Consider the following 18509-nt stretch of genomic DNA (forward strand, 5'->3'; position numbering starts at 1 on the left):
GCACCTGCCTGGACTCACAGTGACATCATCAGCACGGCAATCATTTAAATATACCCCTCCCACCAACTAGAACTTTAACATATGTTTATCAAAGTCACTTACCTGTAAAATGCATAACAGGAAAAAAAAAAAAAGTGGGGTTTTATACTATATGCAGGAGATAAAGTTTGTATAAATTGGACCTGTCAGTAGAGGCTGATCTTACCTGTCAAGGTGGCACACATAACAAAAGACAGGTATCTCAGGACAGAGATGTATTGGATGTTATAGACCAAAACGAACACGCTTGAATTGCAAATCAGAAGCTGAAGCAGCCAATAGAGAACAGCTGGAGCTGTGTAAGCCTCATGTGTCTCATACAACTAATTAAACATTCAGCCTCATTTCATTACTGGCTGGTGCTCACATAAGCTCTTCAGTTTGGCCCCATTTTGGGAAAGCAATTGTAATCCAGTTTGGGATGGAGGTGGCATCAGTGTATGCAATGAGAACCCGCAACAGTTAATAAATGCTTTTAGCTCCTAGCTAGACAAAGGTAGAGAAGGATCTCTCCTCCACAGCCATTACTTGAGACCTGAGCCACTGGGAATTCAAGAGCACAACTAGGCGGCCAAACTCATTATGAAACAGCAGACGTGCTGCTTCAGCCGAGAGCTCACACACGGCACCAGCTACATCTCTCAAGACATCCTCATGAGCCAGTTTCACCTGTCTTGTGCTGCAGGACTGCTGCCAGCTTCCCCCTCTCATAGTCTGGCTTCAGGAACATGCAGCATTTACCACTTAGCCTCGTGACAGAGAGCATCTTACAAAGCTGAGCATCACCCCACCAAACTACATTGCTTCTTAAAGTACACCACCCTGGTGAGCTCTTCCCTGTTCATTGATGTCATGCTGGACTTGAGAGAAATGTATGGATATACAATCCATAATGCCAGACTGATAGCCTACAAAAAGTCATGCTACTGCACGATGCCTTTTTTCTGTCTGTTATCAAAATGCATCAGCTGAAAGGGCCAAAATAGTGATACAAAAAGGTTTTCTGTGTAGCCTGGAAAAGGCCATTACCAACCATTCAGGAAACCCAGTTTCTGTTATCTGTGCCATCCCTGTACTGAGCGAGCTCAAAGGAAGAAAACAAGTGTTAAATGATGACAGAACAGCACTGTCATTATTTTGAGTTAAAATTAAGTTACCCTACAAAGGATGTTTGAGGATTAATGTTTTCACAGTACTCTGCAAATGCACGGATTTATTATAAGTTACAGACTGTGATAAAAATACTCACAATATTCCTCATGTGTTTCAACATTATTGTCAGACGGGTGCTCTCATAGGATATGACTAATTGTACTCCAGGTTTATGATCAGTTGACTGAGGACCTAAAAAAGGCCATAGTTTCATTTTAGAGTTAACAGCTTAGCAGAAGTACATCTGTAAAATATTGCACTACACAGGAACTAATACATAAAAAGAACCTACTGTGTGCTTAAAGCAGGATTGAAATTAGAAAACATGGATAAAGAGTGTGGTGGAAGAAAGTGGTCTGACAGGAAGTGCTCAATTTTTATACAATGACAGTGAGGTTTTTTTTGTTTTCTAATTGCCATCAATCTGATTTTCAGTGGGAAATTTATGCTTGAGTAACAAATAATTGAAGGGGGAGGGTTGGCAATCATTCATGGCAGGAGGCAGTATTGTTGCAAGTCTTCTGTCTGGTTAAAAACATTGTCTTTTTTCTTTTATTCTTCTCCAACAGAAATTTAAAAAAAAAGGCAAAAGAGCAAAAAAGCAGGCTTCCAGACAAATTCCAAAACAACTGTTAATAGAAACAACTTTTATATCTGTCATATATAAATTCTCCCTTCTTCATTCTGTATTTTTTCTGTTCCAGGCTGCTTTTCATGCAACCCATTGCTTTCATACATTTTTCTACTAAGATGCATTTACAGAGTTTGATTATGTTCCCACTGAAAAAAAAAACCAACATTTTTCAGTTTCCAAGCCAGAAAGACCAGTCTCAGAATGTGGAAGAAATGACTAAGCATATCCTGTTCCTTCTTTCTGCTGGAGGCACTGAGCCAGCAGTCTTCACTGCCAAAAAGGTGTGTCCTTGAAGTTGGGCAAGTAATGTGAATTACCTGCCCCACAGAGACAGCAGTGGAAATACAGAAGGCTTTCACCACAGTATGCCAGGTAATGCAGAACTCAACAACCTCTCCTCAATATCTATCTGACCTTCTTACTTTGCAGTGTTAAGCAAGGAGGAGGGTGGACATAAGCCACTTTGTGCCAGTTTTGTGCCTGTCGTGGTTTAAACCCTAGCCAGACAGCTTGTTCACTCACTCCCAGTGAGTGGTCCCAGGCTGACAGCAATCGAGGGCCCCCCCCTCCCCCGCCCCCGGGGCTCTCCCCTTCCCCGCTCCTGGAGGAACGGGGAGGAAGATTGAAAGAGTGCAACTCCCACGGGTTGAGACAAGAACAGTCCAGCAACCAATGTACAACACAAATCACCACCGCTACTACCAATGACAACAATGATAAGGGAAAATAACAAGGGAAGAGAATACGATACCACCAGCCAAGAGACGAGTCCCACCCAGAAGCCTGTGTCCTTCCAGGTAACTCCCAGTTACTCCCCACCCCGGGCATGACGTGCTGTGGTATGGAATACCTCCCTGGCTAGCCTGGGTCAGGCGCCCCGTCTCTGCTTCCTCCCGGCTTCCCCTCCTCCCTGGCAGAGCATGAGCCTCACAAAGTCCTTGGTCAGGGTAAACATCACTTAGCAACAACCAAAAACATCGGTATCACCAGCACTGCTCCCAGGCTGGAAGTCAAAACACAGCACTGCACCAGCTACCACGAAGGAGACACATGACTGCTACTGCTGAACCCAGGACAGTGTCTCTCTCAGTTTGAGACCTAGGGTTATCCACATGTGAACCCAGGACATTATCCACCCCTTATTCCATACCATTCACATCATGCTCAGATCCCACATTTTCAATACACCATCGCTCTCCCACATATATACATCCATATACACACAGACCAAGAGAAAAAAAATCATTTTCTTAGCACATGGACCAATCCCTATAATGCTGCCGAGACCATTCGGTCCATGATGTCAGGTTCCATCTCTTGTAACAATCTTTCAGGGCAGGAAAAGCTGTGTGCAGTATTTGATCGTTGCCTGCTGATGCTGGTCGTTCCTTTACTGCGGAACTCATCCAGTTCTATCAAAGTTCATTCTCTGTTGGCATGATGGTTGGGGCTAGTCTCTGGTCACCTGGAGACATCTAGTTGATGGGCTATAAAAGTATTACAGCAGGCAACAGCATACAATTAAGTTCATTGGCTGTTTTCTCCTAAAATCAAATCCCCTTGAGGTATACATCGGACTTCCCCATCTTCCCGTATTACCCACCAAGTATATCCAGGTCCCTGAGCAAAAGCAATCCCACGAGTGGGTTTGCCTTTACCTGAAGCAGGAATAACCCAGACTGTCTTCCCCAGCAAATTCTTCATATGCACCACGGGAACTTTGTCCCCCTCTACAATATGTAAAAGTTATGACTGGGCTGGGCCAGCCCTGTTGGCAGATCCTCTGGTGTTGACCAACCAGGTGGCCTTTGGTAAGTGTGTATCCCAATGCTTGAAAGTTCCCCCACCCATTGCTCTCAGTGTAGTTTTTAACAGCCCATTGTACCGTTCGATTTTCCCAGAGGCTGGTGCATGGTAGGGGATGTGATACACCCACTCAATGCCATGCTCTTTGGCCCAAGTGTCTATAAGGTTATACCGGAAATGAGTCCCATTGTCTGACTCAATTCTCTCTGGGGTGCCGTGTTGCCACAAAATCTGTTTCTCAAGGCCTAGGATGGTGTTCCGGGCAGTGGTATGGGGCACAGTGTATGTTTCCAGCCACCCGGTGGTTGCTTCCACCATGGTAAGCACATGATGCTTGCCTTGGCGGGTTGGGGGCAGTGTGATACAGTCAATCTGCCAGGCCTCCCCATATTTATACTTCAACCATCGTCCTCCATACCAAAGAGGCTTTAACCGCTTGGCTTGTTTAATTGCAGCACATGTTTCACACTCATGAATAACCTGGGCAATAGTGTCCATTGTTAAGTCCACCCCACAATCACAGGCCCATCTGTATGTTGCATCTCTGCCCTGATGGCCTGAAGTGTCATGGGCCCACCGGGCCAAAAATAATTCACCTTTATGTTGCCATTCTAAGTCCATCTGAGCCACTTCAATCTTAGCCGCTTTATCCACTTGTTGGTTGTTCTGGTGTTCCTCAGTGGCCCGACTCTTGGGTACATGGGCATCTACATGACGTACCTTCACCACCAGGTTCTGCACCCTGGCAGCAATATCTTTCCACAGTGCAGCAGCCCAGATGGGTTTACCTCTGCCTTGCCAGTTGCTCTGCTTCCACTGCTTCAACCACCACCACAGGGCATTTGCCACCATCCATGAGTCAGTATAGAGGTAAAGTACTGGCCACTTTTCTCATTCAGCAATGTCCAGGGCCAGCTGGATGGCTTTCACCTCGGCAAACTGACTCGATTCACCCTCTCCGTCAGCAGTTTCTGCAACTTGTCGTCCAGGACTCCATACAGCTGCCTTCCATCTCTGATGCTTTCCCACAATACGGCAAGAGCCATCAGTAAACAAGGCATACTGCTTTTCACTTTCTGATAGTTTATTATATGGTGGGGCCTCTTCAGCGCGCACCACCTCCTCCTCTGGTGACATTCCGAAATCTTTGCCCTCTCTTGAGGTAGTCTATGCCGAGGATGCATGGAGCCTCTGGACCAGTCACAATAGGGTGCTTTTGCCAGTCCCTCCCAGTCAGGCTGATCTCAGCCTCCAGCACAGTCAACTCTTGGGATCCTCCTGTCACTCCAGAAATATAGATGGGTTCCGCCCCTTGACAGCTTGATGGCATCAGGGTACACTGTGCACCGCTATCTACTAGAGCCTTATACTTCTGTGGGACTGATGTGCCAGGCCATCTGATCCACACGGTCCAGTAAATCCGATTGTCCCCTACCTCCACCTGGCTGGAGGCAGGGCCCCTCTAATGGTCATCACAGCGTTGGACACTTAAGTAGTGGTAAAAGGGATTATTCTTCATTATCACAGGAGCTGGAGTAAAATCAGCTCTTCCACTCCATCTGGGAAACTGCTCACCAGAGACTGAAGCCGTAGCTCTCATGGGACTATCAGTCTTGGCCCTTGCTCCCCTCTTCAGTTCACTCACCCGTTCCTCCAAAGCTGAAGTAGGTTTTCCATCCCACTTTGTCATGTCTTCTCCATGATCCCGCAGGCAAAACCATAGGGTAGCCCATGGCGTATACCTCCTGTATCTCCTCTGTCGAACAATAGGACGCCTTTTGTTAATAGCTGAGACGTGTGTTGGTACACGTGAGGAGCTGGATAAATCAGATAGATCGTCCCTCAATTGTTTGAGGTCCTGGGACAGTTTTTTCCACAGCTGAGATGATGGAAGGGGTAAGATTGTCTTTGAACTCTCAGAGTTTATGAACCATTTCATCCACTATGTGGTACTATGTCATTCCAGGTTACTGTTGCCAATGAATGAGCATACGATGACTGCATTCCGTGTGAGTTTTCGCCACATGGGTCGTGTACATTCAACTTCATCTGGATCTATGGGTGTATCCCCGTTATTCGGCTTGATGTGATAGATCATCTCTACAATGGCTGATTCCCTCAGAGACTGGATGCCTTTGTCTATAGTAGTCCACTTGGCCGAACGACTCATAACATCGTCCTTGTACAGAAACCTTTCTTTCACAGCTGCCAAGACCTGCCTCCAAAGACTGAGGGACTTTTTCTCTCTTGCAATTGCTTTGTCAATTCCCCCTTCTCTAGCAAGTGATCCCAGCTGCTTGGCTTCTGTACTTTCTAGTTCGTGACCATCGGCCTCCTTGTCCCAGCATCAGAGTAACCAGGTGATGATGTGCTCCCCTGGTTGACGGGTAAAATCTTTTCGCATATTCCGCAGCTCAGTTGAGGTCCGAGGTCGAGAAGTTACGTCTTCTTCTTCTTCTTTGTCATGTGATGATGACTCCTGATCAGATGCTGGACCGGGTGGTGAATTCATTGTTTCTTCATCTTGCTTCACCCTTTTTTGCCTCTTTTTTGCTTGTTTTCTTGCGTACAGGGGCAACTGATATTGGTACGAATTGGTCCTCTGGTTTGGCTGCAGTGATTATCACTGTGGTTTTGAGTAGCGACTGTACTTGCTGCTGGGGGTGGTGTAGCTGCTGTGCTTGGAGCTGGGGTAACCACGCTGCCTGTTGCAGTCGAAGTCTGAGCAGCTGCTGTACTTGCCACTGGGGTAGCTGCGCAGTTCATTGCAGCCAAAGTTTGAGTAGCGACTGTACTTGTCGCTGGGGGTGGTGAAGCTGCTGTGCCTGGAGCTGGAGTAGCTGCGCTGAATGTTGCTTTGCCCTCAGATCTGCCGACATTCTTTTCCTTTTGAAGGTGCTGGATAGTGTTGAACAAGGCCCTGTAAGCATAGGCCAAGCCCCAGCACGTTGCCATGATTTGTCCATCTCTGGTATGGCCAGAATGACCACACACCTCAATTAAGAGTTTTACTAATTCTTCTGGATTTTGCAGTTGCTCGGTAGTGAAATTCCAAAGTACTGGAGGAGCCCACTGACCTAGATACTTGCCCATACTATCCCACACACCCTGCCACTCATGGCTGTCCAGCCTCAGGGAAAATCTCTTGGTCCTCCTACATCGTCGTTTGACCCCAGACAAGACCTAGTCCTGACTCTGCTTAACTCTTGAAATCAGTTGTGGGCAAAACACACTCTGTATGCGTGCTAGCATGGTGATTCCCATCACGATCAGCAAACAAGTCTCAACAGCATTAAAAGACCATTCAAAAACTTCAAAACTCTCAAATGTAAATGGTCTCGGGGGGAGGACTGGGAGGGTAAAAGGATGTCTCCTTCACAGGTTGAGCACCTGAGAAGGAGAAAAAAGATGTGTAATTGCTAAGCACTTCTATTATATACCTCCCAAAGTATAAAGGTGGTGACCAAACTGGGAACATAAGCCAGATCAGTTTCGTGATCAATGATTCTATTGTATTACAAGTCATTACCATAAAGTACAATGAGACAAAAACCTTAGCCCAAGCCCCACACTTGAAAAACACTAATACAGCAAATACTGGATGGAAGTAAGATATGATATACTGAAACTGTGAGATCAAGAGGAACAACCTTGAGAGCCAATAAATCAGCATTGTGACGAGTGACTATTAATCCGGTCAGATCTGTCATTATCTCAACCCCTCGTGCCCCACGTTGGGCGCCAAAAGAACTGTCGTGGTTTAAACCCTAGCCAGACAGCTTGTTCACTCACTCCCAGTGAGTGGTCCCGGGCTGACAGCAATCGAACCTCCCCCCCCCCCGGGGCTCTCCCCTTCCCCGCTCCCGGAGGAACGGGGAGGAAGATTGAAAGAGTGCAACTCCCACGGGTTGAGACAAGAACAGTCCAGCAACCAATGTACAACACAAATCACCACCACTACCACCAACGACAACAATGATAAGGGAAAATAACAAGGGAAGAGAATACGATACCACTGGCCAAGAAACGAGTCCCACCCGGAAACCTGCGTCCTTCCAGGTAACTCCCAGTTACCCCCCACCCCGGGCATGACGTGCTGTGGTATGGAATACCTCCCTGGCTAGCCTGGGTCAGGCGCCCCGTCTCTGCTTCCTCACGGCTTCCCCTCCTCCCTGGCAGAGCATGAGCCTCACAAAGTCCTTGGTCAGGGTAAACATCACTTAGCAACAACCGAAAACATCGGTATCACCAGCACTGTTCCCAGGCTGGAAGTCAAAACACAGCACTGCACCAGCTACCACAAAGGAAAAAACATGACTGCTACTGCTGAACCCAGGACAGTGTCTCTCTCAGTTTGAGACCTAGGGTTATCCACATGTGGTCATCATCAAAAACAGTCCATACACTGCTGTTTGAACTATACTGGTTTTACTTATGCAAACAGGGCTTCATTCAATTAGACCAAAGACGTGTTACAACTGTTATTATATATTCACCGTACTGAGAAATAAGAACTCCGTCCTGCTAACCTTATAATACAATAGTGATCTCATGAGCAGGGCTCTGTTCTGCCTGCTTCCCTGTTAAAGAAGTAGCTAACCTTGAGACCTCAGACAGAAAAGTCCTGCTCCTCTGCATGCACACTGGGATCTGCCACTGACACACCAGTCTTAAACCCTCTGCAGGGTGAAGTAATGACATGAGACAGAACAATATAGTCATTATTAATTCTTTAAATAGAAACATATCTTTTAAGGAGAGGAATGAATGAGAAAGGATGATAATGAAAGAGCTACCATCACAAGCAAGGGTTATGAACTAGCAAGAAGAGGCTTTTTAGAGAGTATCACTACTGTTCATCCTCAATAGCAAACAGGATTCCCATGTCTTCCTTTCAGCCTTAGCAGACACCTGTGAACTCTCTGTCGTGCTCTTGCTCTCTTTTCCACATGTACATTGCAGCTCTTACAGTCAGGGTTGTAAGAGCAAAAAATCACACTCCCTCTCCTCTGCCTTTACTCTGTTGTTCAGCAGAGGGGAAGTTATAATAAATAAGACATGTTGTCTGTATTTTTATGAAGTAACCAAATATCTAACTTCTGGCCTGAACAGAGGCTAAAATAACTTCTAAGCTGATAGAATTACAGTGGTGTCATGCACTATTGACAACCAGAGAGCTAGTGCAATTGTCATTTATCCTAAGGAAAGGAACTAAAATGAATTAAAAATAATGTAGTGTGTACATACAACTGCCATAATATAATTTTTCCAGGCAGCCTGGATATCAACACTTCCAAGTTTCTGATGTTTGAAGTGGATTTTTAGAATACAAATCCACCTCCAATTTCTTCCCTTTAGGGACTACAAAAATACATGTTTAATAACATCCTAATTAGAAAAGGGCCTGAAACAGACTCCTAAAGAATTGAAATCTTACGAAGAAATCACTAAGCTGGGACTTGGCAGACTGAGGTGCAGTTCTTCATTTGTCATTCTCCTCTAGGAACTTTGAAATATCACTTAGCCAGACTATACTTGAGTTCATTTCTTATTGTACACAAAGGAAGGGAGAGAAAAGGCATGAAAACTCCATGAACAAGACAATGCTGAGTAACAAAAAGCCCACAAAAATTGGTCATTCCTGCCATCATGCAAAGACATTTTACCATATGTGGGTTTTCTTTTTTTTTAAAGTTGTGAGTTTTTTTTTGCTTTAATTTGCAACAGAAAATGTAGGCTCCTAGGTCATCAAACACAGCGTAACACAGGGAAGTTGTGTTTTAACATATGGGCACAAAACATGTGCAGGGCTCTGTTAATTTTGTGAATTGCAGTGGGTCACCCTGAGTACTTTAGCAAGAGCAGTGGATTTCAGAGCTAAATTACATCATTAGAATTCAGCTGAACACTGTGCCTTTCCTCTCCCACCAGTAATACCAGTGTCTTTTTCTGCATTACTTAAGTTTTATAGTGCAAGTGCTCATATTCAGTCAAGGAATTTGGCATTTCTTTAGGAAAAAAAACAAATGTAAATAAGTTTCTGACCAGGCTGAAAATAATGAAAAACATGGGAGGGGAAAATGCATTTCTAATAGGGTGTGTAAAATGAAGTCTAAACCACACACTATGGGCATGACTATTATGAAAACATTTGCTCTTGCTATGTAATAAATTGAGTACTAATGGAAAAAATAAAACCAAAAATAAAAGGAAAGGAAAGAAAAAAAATAACAGAGTGCAGAGAATCTGAGAAATGGAAGAAACTTCTATTGCTTGTATTTATAATAAAAGACAGTTACTGGTAGCTATATCCAACTGTTACATTTTAGGTTTTCCCACATTCAGTGCTAAATCATTGCCTTTTTGAAGTCTAGATGATTTTAGCTTCAAATCATAACAAAGTACACATACAATAATTACTTCCCAGCTTGGGCAGATGGACTTCAGCTCAGACCCTGCGTTTTTAGGAACTGTCATGCTCTACTTGTACTCCATTATAGGCAAAGACCAAATGTTAGTCTGTTGTAGATAGAGGACAAAACTCTACTGACTTCAGCTGAAGCAAGATTTCCCTCACAGGGATTGATTCTTCGCTCATTGGTGTCAATGTAAAAGCTGTCAAATGCCAAATGAGGACCCTGGAGCACTCATAGCATTTTTCTATATGAATTGTGCCTGTGTGTCCCAGCACTCTGCAGTGGAAGTCAGCCAGAAAACTGCAGAAAAACTCAAACACTGTGCCAGTTTATAATCTCTTTTATCAAGGAACATAAACACTAGAAAACTGTGGGTTCTTTCTTCTTTTTGAATGGCAAAATTAAGACAACTATTGCTCAGATTTCTACTGTGGATCTTCAGAGTAGTCTAGGATCACAGAATCATATAACGGTTTGGAAGGGACCTTAAAGATCACCTAGTTCCAACCCCTCTGCTGTAGGCAGGTACACCTTCCACTAAACCAGGTTGTTCAATGCCTGCATCAAAGGATGAAGTTCTTCTCTTTATCTAGGTGGTCTTTTCTTACATGATGGAGAACTACGAGCTCTATAATCTATCTTTTGTGCAATGTTTTCATTAGTAGTGTTTTAAAATTAGATCTGCACTACACTTTGTGCAAAGCATAAGATGCGAAAAGTGAAGATGTTACACAGAAGACTGACAAAATCAACAGGAAAACTATTACTTAATAACACATTGCTCTTCACATGTGGACTGCAAAACAATGTTAAAATGCTAATTAAATACGCATAACAGCACTACCATTATGGGGTTAAGCTTTTCAATTTATTGTGGGCCCTCAGATTTTTCTTAGACCTTTCTTCTTAGTGGCAGCCTGTTTTGATGTCTGGCATCAAAGGGTACTGGACCTTTTTTTTGGTTTCCCAGGGCCAGGGTTGAATGCCCCAGGCTAACCATCTGCCCGCTTTAGATAGATACAGCTTGGGTTTATAAGCCTCCAAGGTACCTGACTTCAGTGGTAAATACATTAACTAACCATCTCAACAGTTTCATCCTCCAATCCAGCAAGAGGTGTTTATGGCCAGCAAAACAGCATAAATGGCACTTAAGTAGGATTGCAACTTGTGGCAAAAAACTTTACATCAAGAATAAGCAACTGCAACACTACGTAACACAAATAAAATAGCCAGTTCTGCTCAGGGACAGTCCATGAGGACCACCATTCTGCATGGAGAGGCACACCATATCTGTTTTCCTTTAAAAGGGCACAAAGCCAGTTTCTCTACTGCACTAAATGGACAGAAGCCATCTGAAATACATGGGGCCCTAATCAAACATGCCAGAACTGGACCTAGGTTGTGCACTGTTAAAACCAAGGGCAAAGACTTCATGATTTCATAACTTTGGCTAAACAGTCTGAATTACTAATATTTTCAGGAGATAGAATCTCAAGAGAAGAAAAATAAACAAGATTGATATAAAAATGGTTTTAATACATTTTCTTTCTTCCTTTTTCTAAAGGGCCTTTATAGAAGGCTATCTGTGAAATCATTCCTGATATCTGCTCTCACTCCCCTGTAGTGAGCTTGGTATAATGAAATGCTGATAATATTCAGTATAATTCAGAATTCACCCCACTGGGCGTACTGAATCAGTATTCTTGTCAAAGTAAATTTAGCACTGATTTTTAATCTCTTCATTGCTAGGAGCACAGTACAAATTCATAAATTTTAATTTTTATTTTACTTTAGTAAGTGTAATTACCTACAACATTTACAAATTTAACCAGTGTAAGAGAAAGATGCTGCCTGATCAAAATTCATAACCTGCTTCTAGTGGGCATTCATTTTATTTTATATTGATCTCCACTGAGAGTAAGACGATTTGCTTGCATAAAGGCTGAGAGACCAAAGAGACTCAGCCACAGTAACTCAACCCATCACTCGTGTTCTCTGTTTCTAGAGTCTAACTCATTAGTTCCTGGTTTGGACATTGTGTGCTACTGGTATTCTATCAATAATTGATAGAGATGAGTTTTCTAGGCCAAAGGGAGCATTTTAGGTTTTTATTTTTTGTTTGGTTGGTTGCTTTTTTCCTCTGTGTTAAACAAAGGTTTTGCCTCAGTCTAGAACTGAAGTGTCCAAATTTTAAGAGGCAGAGTTCCTGTGCAGGGAAAAAAAGACATCCCTCTGTAACCATATGTCTTGAGGACAGAGACACATTAATCTCCCTGACCAGGTTGTGACCTTGTCCTGGGTTCAGCAGTAGCAGTCATTTTTTTCCTTCGTAGTAGCTGGTGCAGCGCTGTGTTTTTGACTTTCGGCCTGGGAACAGTACTGATAACACCGATGTTTTTAGTTGCTGCTCAGTAATGTTTACTCTGACCAAGGACTTTCTGAGTCTCATGCTCTGTCAGGGAGGAGGGGAAGCCGGGAGGAAGCAGAGACAGGACACCTGACATGAACTAACCAAAAAGGTATTCCATACTACATCACATCATGCCCACTATATAAACTGGGGGCAGTTACCCGGAAGGGCTAGGTCACTGCTCGGGTTGGGATGGTTGTTGGTTGGTGGGTGGTGAGCAGCTGTATTCTCTTCCCTTGTTATTTCCCTTATCATTATTATTGATGGTAGCAGTAGTGGTTTTGTTACTAAACTGTTCTTATCTAAACCCATGGGAGTTACATTCTTTCAATTCTCCTCCCCATCCCTCAGGGAGCAGCGGAGGAAGAGGGGGGAGTGAGCTAATGGCTGCGTGGTATTGAAATTACTGACTGGACTTAAACCATGACAGACCTTCACCTCCACAAACTGTATAGTGAACAAGCAGATTGGGTTACCCGTCACACAGCTTTCATCAAATACCCACTAAACACATTCTTACCTCTATTTCTTTATCCTCTTCTCTGATTTTTATGTCATTGACAACAAAAAAGGTGTACCTTTCAGACTATATTGGCTCAGGACACCACAGTAGGAATTTAGGAGGCTGCAGTTCTCAACTTTATTAAAAATTCAGTTCATGCTTTTGCATAAGACTGTTACACACAGATTCTCTGTAATAATTAGGCACCTTAATATTAGTGAAATGTCAAAATCCTTCTGAAGATCTGGGACTTTAACTCCCTTATGCCTTGGCTCACTGTCACATGTCTGCATCTTTGGTTAAAGAATCTACAGAGAGAGGCAGTCTACAGACCCAGACTACATGTTACATTTGAACTCTGGTTTGGATTCTCTTTTACAAGATTTAGCCTTGTATATTCCTAACACCTAGGACATTTTTGCATTATCTCCTTGTTCCCTTGTAAAAGTTAGAGCAACCATTAGCAATTTCCAATAGTCATAATGGATTTAATATGATAATGGCATGCCCTAATCAAATAAACTCTACACAGGGGAATCATCCAAAGGCTTAGAAGCCAGAATGGGATTTATTTTGTTTTGAAGGATCAAAAAAATGGTCCCAGCAAAAGAGATAATGAAGCCCCTGTCTGCAGAGAGATTAAATTAACTTAATGGACATGCAAACTATATATGCACAAATACTTGCACTCCTTTCTGAAGTGTGGATCTTGGAAACTATCCTATCACTTGGAGCACATAACAACCAGCTGAGTTGCTGTGGTTCAGAGTGCAGCTGCAGGCTTCTTTATGAGATTTATTTTGCTTAAAAACTGACTACACAAGATTATTTTCAGTCCAGAACTACTGCAGTGAAAGACAATAAACATTCACAGTTTACATTTTATGGTTTACACTTTGGTTCTTAATGCTATAATGCCAAAGATTAGATTAAATTAGGTGCTGGACAGAAGAGGGAAATGGGTTAAGTATTTAGACAGTGTAAGGGAACAGTACAGAATCTCATTTAGTAAGAACTGAATTACCACTATCATTAATAATGTACACCTTGGCATTAACATAATGTTCTGCTATTTACCTGGTCCACTTATTGTAAAAATTACTTTAGAAGTCATCCCTTATTTTCTTCACTTGTCCAAGCATCCACTGGGCCTTATCATGACTCAGACACTTTCTTCCAGATTCTTCTCTGAAGATTTTGTTTTGTAAAACAAGAAACTTGCTGCAGTTTGTGTAAATAAATGTTCACTATGCTTATAGATATGTTTATTCTAAAAGAAATGAAGCAAGGCTGAGAAGAATATTGCGAAGTGAAGGAAAGCTACAGGTCATATTAGGAACACATTTTCAGAAACCCTGAGAAATCAGGAATTATTTTTGGTATCTTTAAAAAAAAAAAGGTCACCCGAACACTTTAGACTCACCTTGCGTTACTAAGTTTAGTATTTATTATTCGAATAATTTAGAAGTTTATATTTATGTTCTAATAATTTAGTATTATTCTAAGAAGTCCTTAGAAAACAGGTATGATTGGTAAGCCACATACCTAAGGTCACAGATGATGAATCTTCTGCCAAGGTGTTTTTGGACCAATTCAGGAAGAAGCCAAGTACAAGCTCATTCTGAAGGAAAATAAGAATACTTTAGGGAATATCGTATGTTGTGCTTTGTTCCTTAACGTATTTATCTCTGAGTAGATTTCTGGTAGGTTTCTAATGTATATATTAGCAATAAAGGGCAGCCTTTCCTCTCTGATCATGGGCAAGGATACCAGAGAATGATTTCTACTCATGCACTGGGAAGATATTAATGCCCCTTAGCACTGGCTCAGGGATGCAGCATTGGTGTCTATCTGGCCCCTTTTTTGTCAGCACACTTGCAAACAGCAGTGTGCCACATAGGCACATTTGTATTCCTGCTTTATCTCCAGTGTCTTGAGATATGCATTAGCAGCTACAACTACTTTTACAGAGCACCCCATCTGAAAGAAATGCAGGGGAATATCTTTACTGTGTAATGTGCAGTCAGCATGCAATTTGCCCTTGGCACAGAACCAACCCCAAGCATCTGACCTGACGTGTGCCTCCCTGAGGCTTAGATACTGTGAGTGCCTCCTTCACATGGAGGCTTAATGGACACTCAAACTGAAAAGCTCCACGGAGTGTTAACTCCTACCAGAAACCAACAGGGAATGAAAGGAATGATCATATTTCGCCATCCTCTTTAAAAGAGTAATCCACCTTATGTACTGCACTATAACTTTTCTTTTTATGTACTGACCTGTGCTTCTCTAGTGAACATATATAACAGGTAGTTACATTCAGCTGCAGAGAATTAAAACAATAAACCAAATCCCCAGATTTGAGTACTGTGCAAGGCAATAAAATTGTGAATTCTGAAATGGACTCTTATGATTCTGAATCAAAGGTGGACAGTAATTTTATTTTGTTAGCTTTCTTCATAAAGCCGTATTTCAGAATGGCCATTCTTTAAGACTGATAGAATTGCTATAGTCATACTGATGTTACTTGGACTGACACTGTAATGAATGGGTGGAACAAGAGACTTTTCAGATTCTAGCATTAAGACATCACATTGTGTTTTTTTTTCCAGGCCATGGAAAATAATGTGTCTCTTATCGGCAATCTGTACTTCATGTAGCATTTGTCTTGTTTCAGTTTGACAGGATGCGCCGTGATTTTGTGCAGGGAAAAAAGAAAAGGAAGAGTTTAGCGACAAATGCAGCTAGTGAGGAGTTAACATGGGGTTACAGCAGACAGAGGAACAAGATGTGTGTGTTAACCATAGAGATAAGGTTTACCAATCTGGATTTATTTTAGCAGTTACCTTTTATTTTTCATTCTGCTGTTTGGAGTTTTTCCTCCCACCCGATACTTTCTTTAAGAGAAAAAACGGGGAAAAAAAACCACCCCAAAATAAAAAGGGATAAACCAACAGAATTGTTTTCCTTGAACTGAATGACAAATCCTGAAGCTATTAGCAGTGGTCTGCCAATATACCTGTCTGTTCTGAGTATGACTAATTATTCTCTCATCTCATGCAGACAGCTTACAGGAGAACGCACATACACCTGCTTCAGCTTCCAGTAGCTTTAAACAGCTGAGTTATTCCCTGTGGGACCTGCATTTGCTCTTTCAGCACAAGTCCCAAGTGTAGGAATGCTCGAGGGTTGAAAGAGTGTATTTTGGCAGCTCAGTCTTTCTTTGACAGCACAAAAATAATCAGAGAAACTTTAGTAGCCCTTTGAGTTCAAACACCTTGAGAGAAGTGGGCAGGAGGTGGAAGGAAGGATACACTAACTGACTTGAAAGAGAAATAAAGTATTCCACACTGAGCAGCCTGGTGTTCTGCTTCCTCTCCACTTACTCTTTCAGCAATAAATGGAAATATATGAGCACAGATGTTTGTAAACAGGAGGTGCAAAGACTGTTTCAGGTGATAGTTCCGATTTCTAAAGGAGACAACCCTGGGAAAAAATGACACTTTTTTAAGTACGCAAGTGGAATTAATGAAGATCTTACATCAGGCATGAACACAACAGTGCTGCTGCCACAGTAATGATTTCAAAGCTTTCCCTGACTGTGTGTCCATTGTACTCAACAGGTAGTGAAGCATGTGGGGAAGCAGTAAGGCTAATGCTGACAAATGGAACACAAAAACATAACTGAACAGGTCATGCTACTGGGGCATGAGTAGCATCTATCCAAGGCAAAGTGCTTCAAAAACAATTGGGAAGATCTCCTACATGTTTGTGGCAATCAGCGTTTTGCACACTTTTATTCAAAACAGAGTAAATTCTTCCTGAACTGTGTTAATCTGCCTGCTGCAGGAGCCCACCTTTTAGGTTTCCACCATCAAAGTGTGCAAGTACCTTCTTAAGTTCACCCTTCGTGAACAGACCACCAAAGCACATGCTGAACTGTCAGGTGATTCCTAAATCAATGGGACTTCAATCAATTGGACCCCAGTCAATGGGACTGAAGCATGTGCTTAGAGTTAAGCGTGCATCTAATTACACTGCTAAATAGAAACAGGCACATCAGGGCTCTGAACAGACGAATGAGAAAAAGCATGCTGTATTCAGGTAGGTAAGAGTCCACTTCTAAACAAGCACTTGTTACAAAGATATGACCATAGGTGGAATCTTAGAGACCCCGTGACAGTCTTGGCAGATAGGCAGGCACTGAGGATGACCACAAGCACTCACCTGCCCTTTGAACCTCTGGAATTCTTACCTTTAAATCGGTAAATGGAAATTACCTAATATACTGCCCATTTAGGGATTTTTAGGAAAGTCTTCTTTCCATTCTTACCTAATAACATAACAGTCTTTAATATGCAATCTTGACATTTTTCCAGGTCACTCCATAACATCAGCCTGCTGGGGAGCAGCCAGGTATGTATGGGTGCATCAGTGCTGGTCTGGCTAGAGCTCATGCATGACCTGTTTTCAGCCATTAAACTTAAAAGGGATAAATTCCACCCTCACACTAGGATAGAATTGAAATAAGCAATTTCACTGGCATTGAGGGAGCTGGCACAGCCCTGCACCACTGTAGCCTGGTAAAATTTGTCTGCTGCTCTCCATCAGAGACTAACTAGAAAAGCGTTCTGCTGTTTGTGACACAGTGAGATTTCAAGCCAGATTTAATTTCATTAGAAAAAAAAAGCAGCTTCTTCTGTGCTTTCAGCTTTCTTTTCAGCTATGTTAGAGTAGATTTGGGGTCAAAGAACACCCATGCACCTGTTATACTTTAACAGGATGGAGAATCAGCAGGAAAGAAAGAAACCAGAAAAAGCTGACCTTGCTGGAGCTATTATAACTTCAGGAAAGGACAGTGGAAAAGACATGACTTTGAACCTTCCCCATTTTGGCTCTGCAGGATGCCTTACTGCAGGTGTACAGGAGCTGTGGGAGTTTAAGGGACCCGCATACCTCGGGTGCACTTTGTACCACTGTATTATGTGCCTCCATACAGGCACTGCAGGAGTTATTTTCTCATCTCTGCAAATCCCAAGTACTGCCAGTGAACGAAATACAAATGAAACATGGGAAGCTCTTATGAAACTTGATTACTTTTAGACTGCAAAACATTAGTCACTCTAGAACAATGCTGTGGTTCTGGTTTTCACTGTATGCTTGAAAATGAGTGAACATAATTTACAATCATTTCCATTTATATCCCCTCTTTAAAGCCCTTTTACACAGCCTATAAGTCACCATGAAGCAGTTTATAGAACCCATGCATAGCTGATACACTGTCACTGCTTACCTGCTCGCACTCTGGCCCCAAGTGCTTAGTTAATTTGGATACTTAGACAATTTTTGTATAGTCAAACCCCAATATGCCCAATTTCTTTTTTTACTGATTAGCCTACTGTGCACTATTGTGTTTGCCAGCTGCTCCTACCGTGATAAACAAACCTCCTCAAACATCCAAGCCCACTGAACTTGCACACAAAACCAATCTACGTGGAAGATGTGGGACTAACATCATGTATTTATTTAAGGCTATGAATTTTTGCAAGA

The 18509-nt window shown here is 42.6% G+C and overlaps 1 protein-coding gene across 1 annotated transcript in view; it reads right to left on the reverse strand.

Moving 5' to 3' along the window:
- Positions 1-18509, reverse strand: part of PIK3C2G (phosphatidylinositol-4-phosphate 3-kinase catalytic subunit type 2 gamma) — a 207892-nt gene that overhangs the window by 22053 nt on the left and 167330 nt on the right. Inside the window, exons 30-31 of the mRNA XM_061444643.1 lie at positions 14505-14580; positions 1289-1383 (exon numbers count right to left, since the gene is read on the reverse strand). Of these exons, the coding sequence (XP_061300627.1) occupies positions 1289-1383; positions 14505-14580 (171 nt within the window). The remainder of the gene's footprint in view (positions 1-1288; positions 1384-14504; positions 14581-18509) is intronic.

Source organism: Pezoporus flaviventris, unplaced genomic scaffold, assembly GCF_033815535.1.
Source record: "Pezoporus flaviventris isolate CSIRO_AGI_PZ_B2104156 unplaced genomic scaffold, CSIRO_AGI_Pfla_v1 ptg000002l, whole genome shotgun sequence".
In the NCBI taxonomy this organism is placed as follows: domain Eukaryota; kingdom Metazoa; phylum Chordata; class Aves; order Psittaciformes; family Psittacidae; genus Pezoporus; species Pezoporus flaviventris.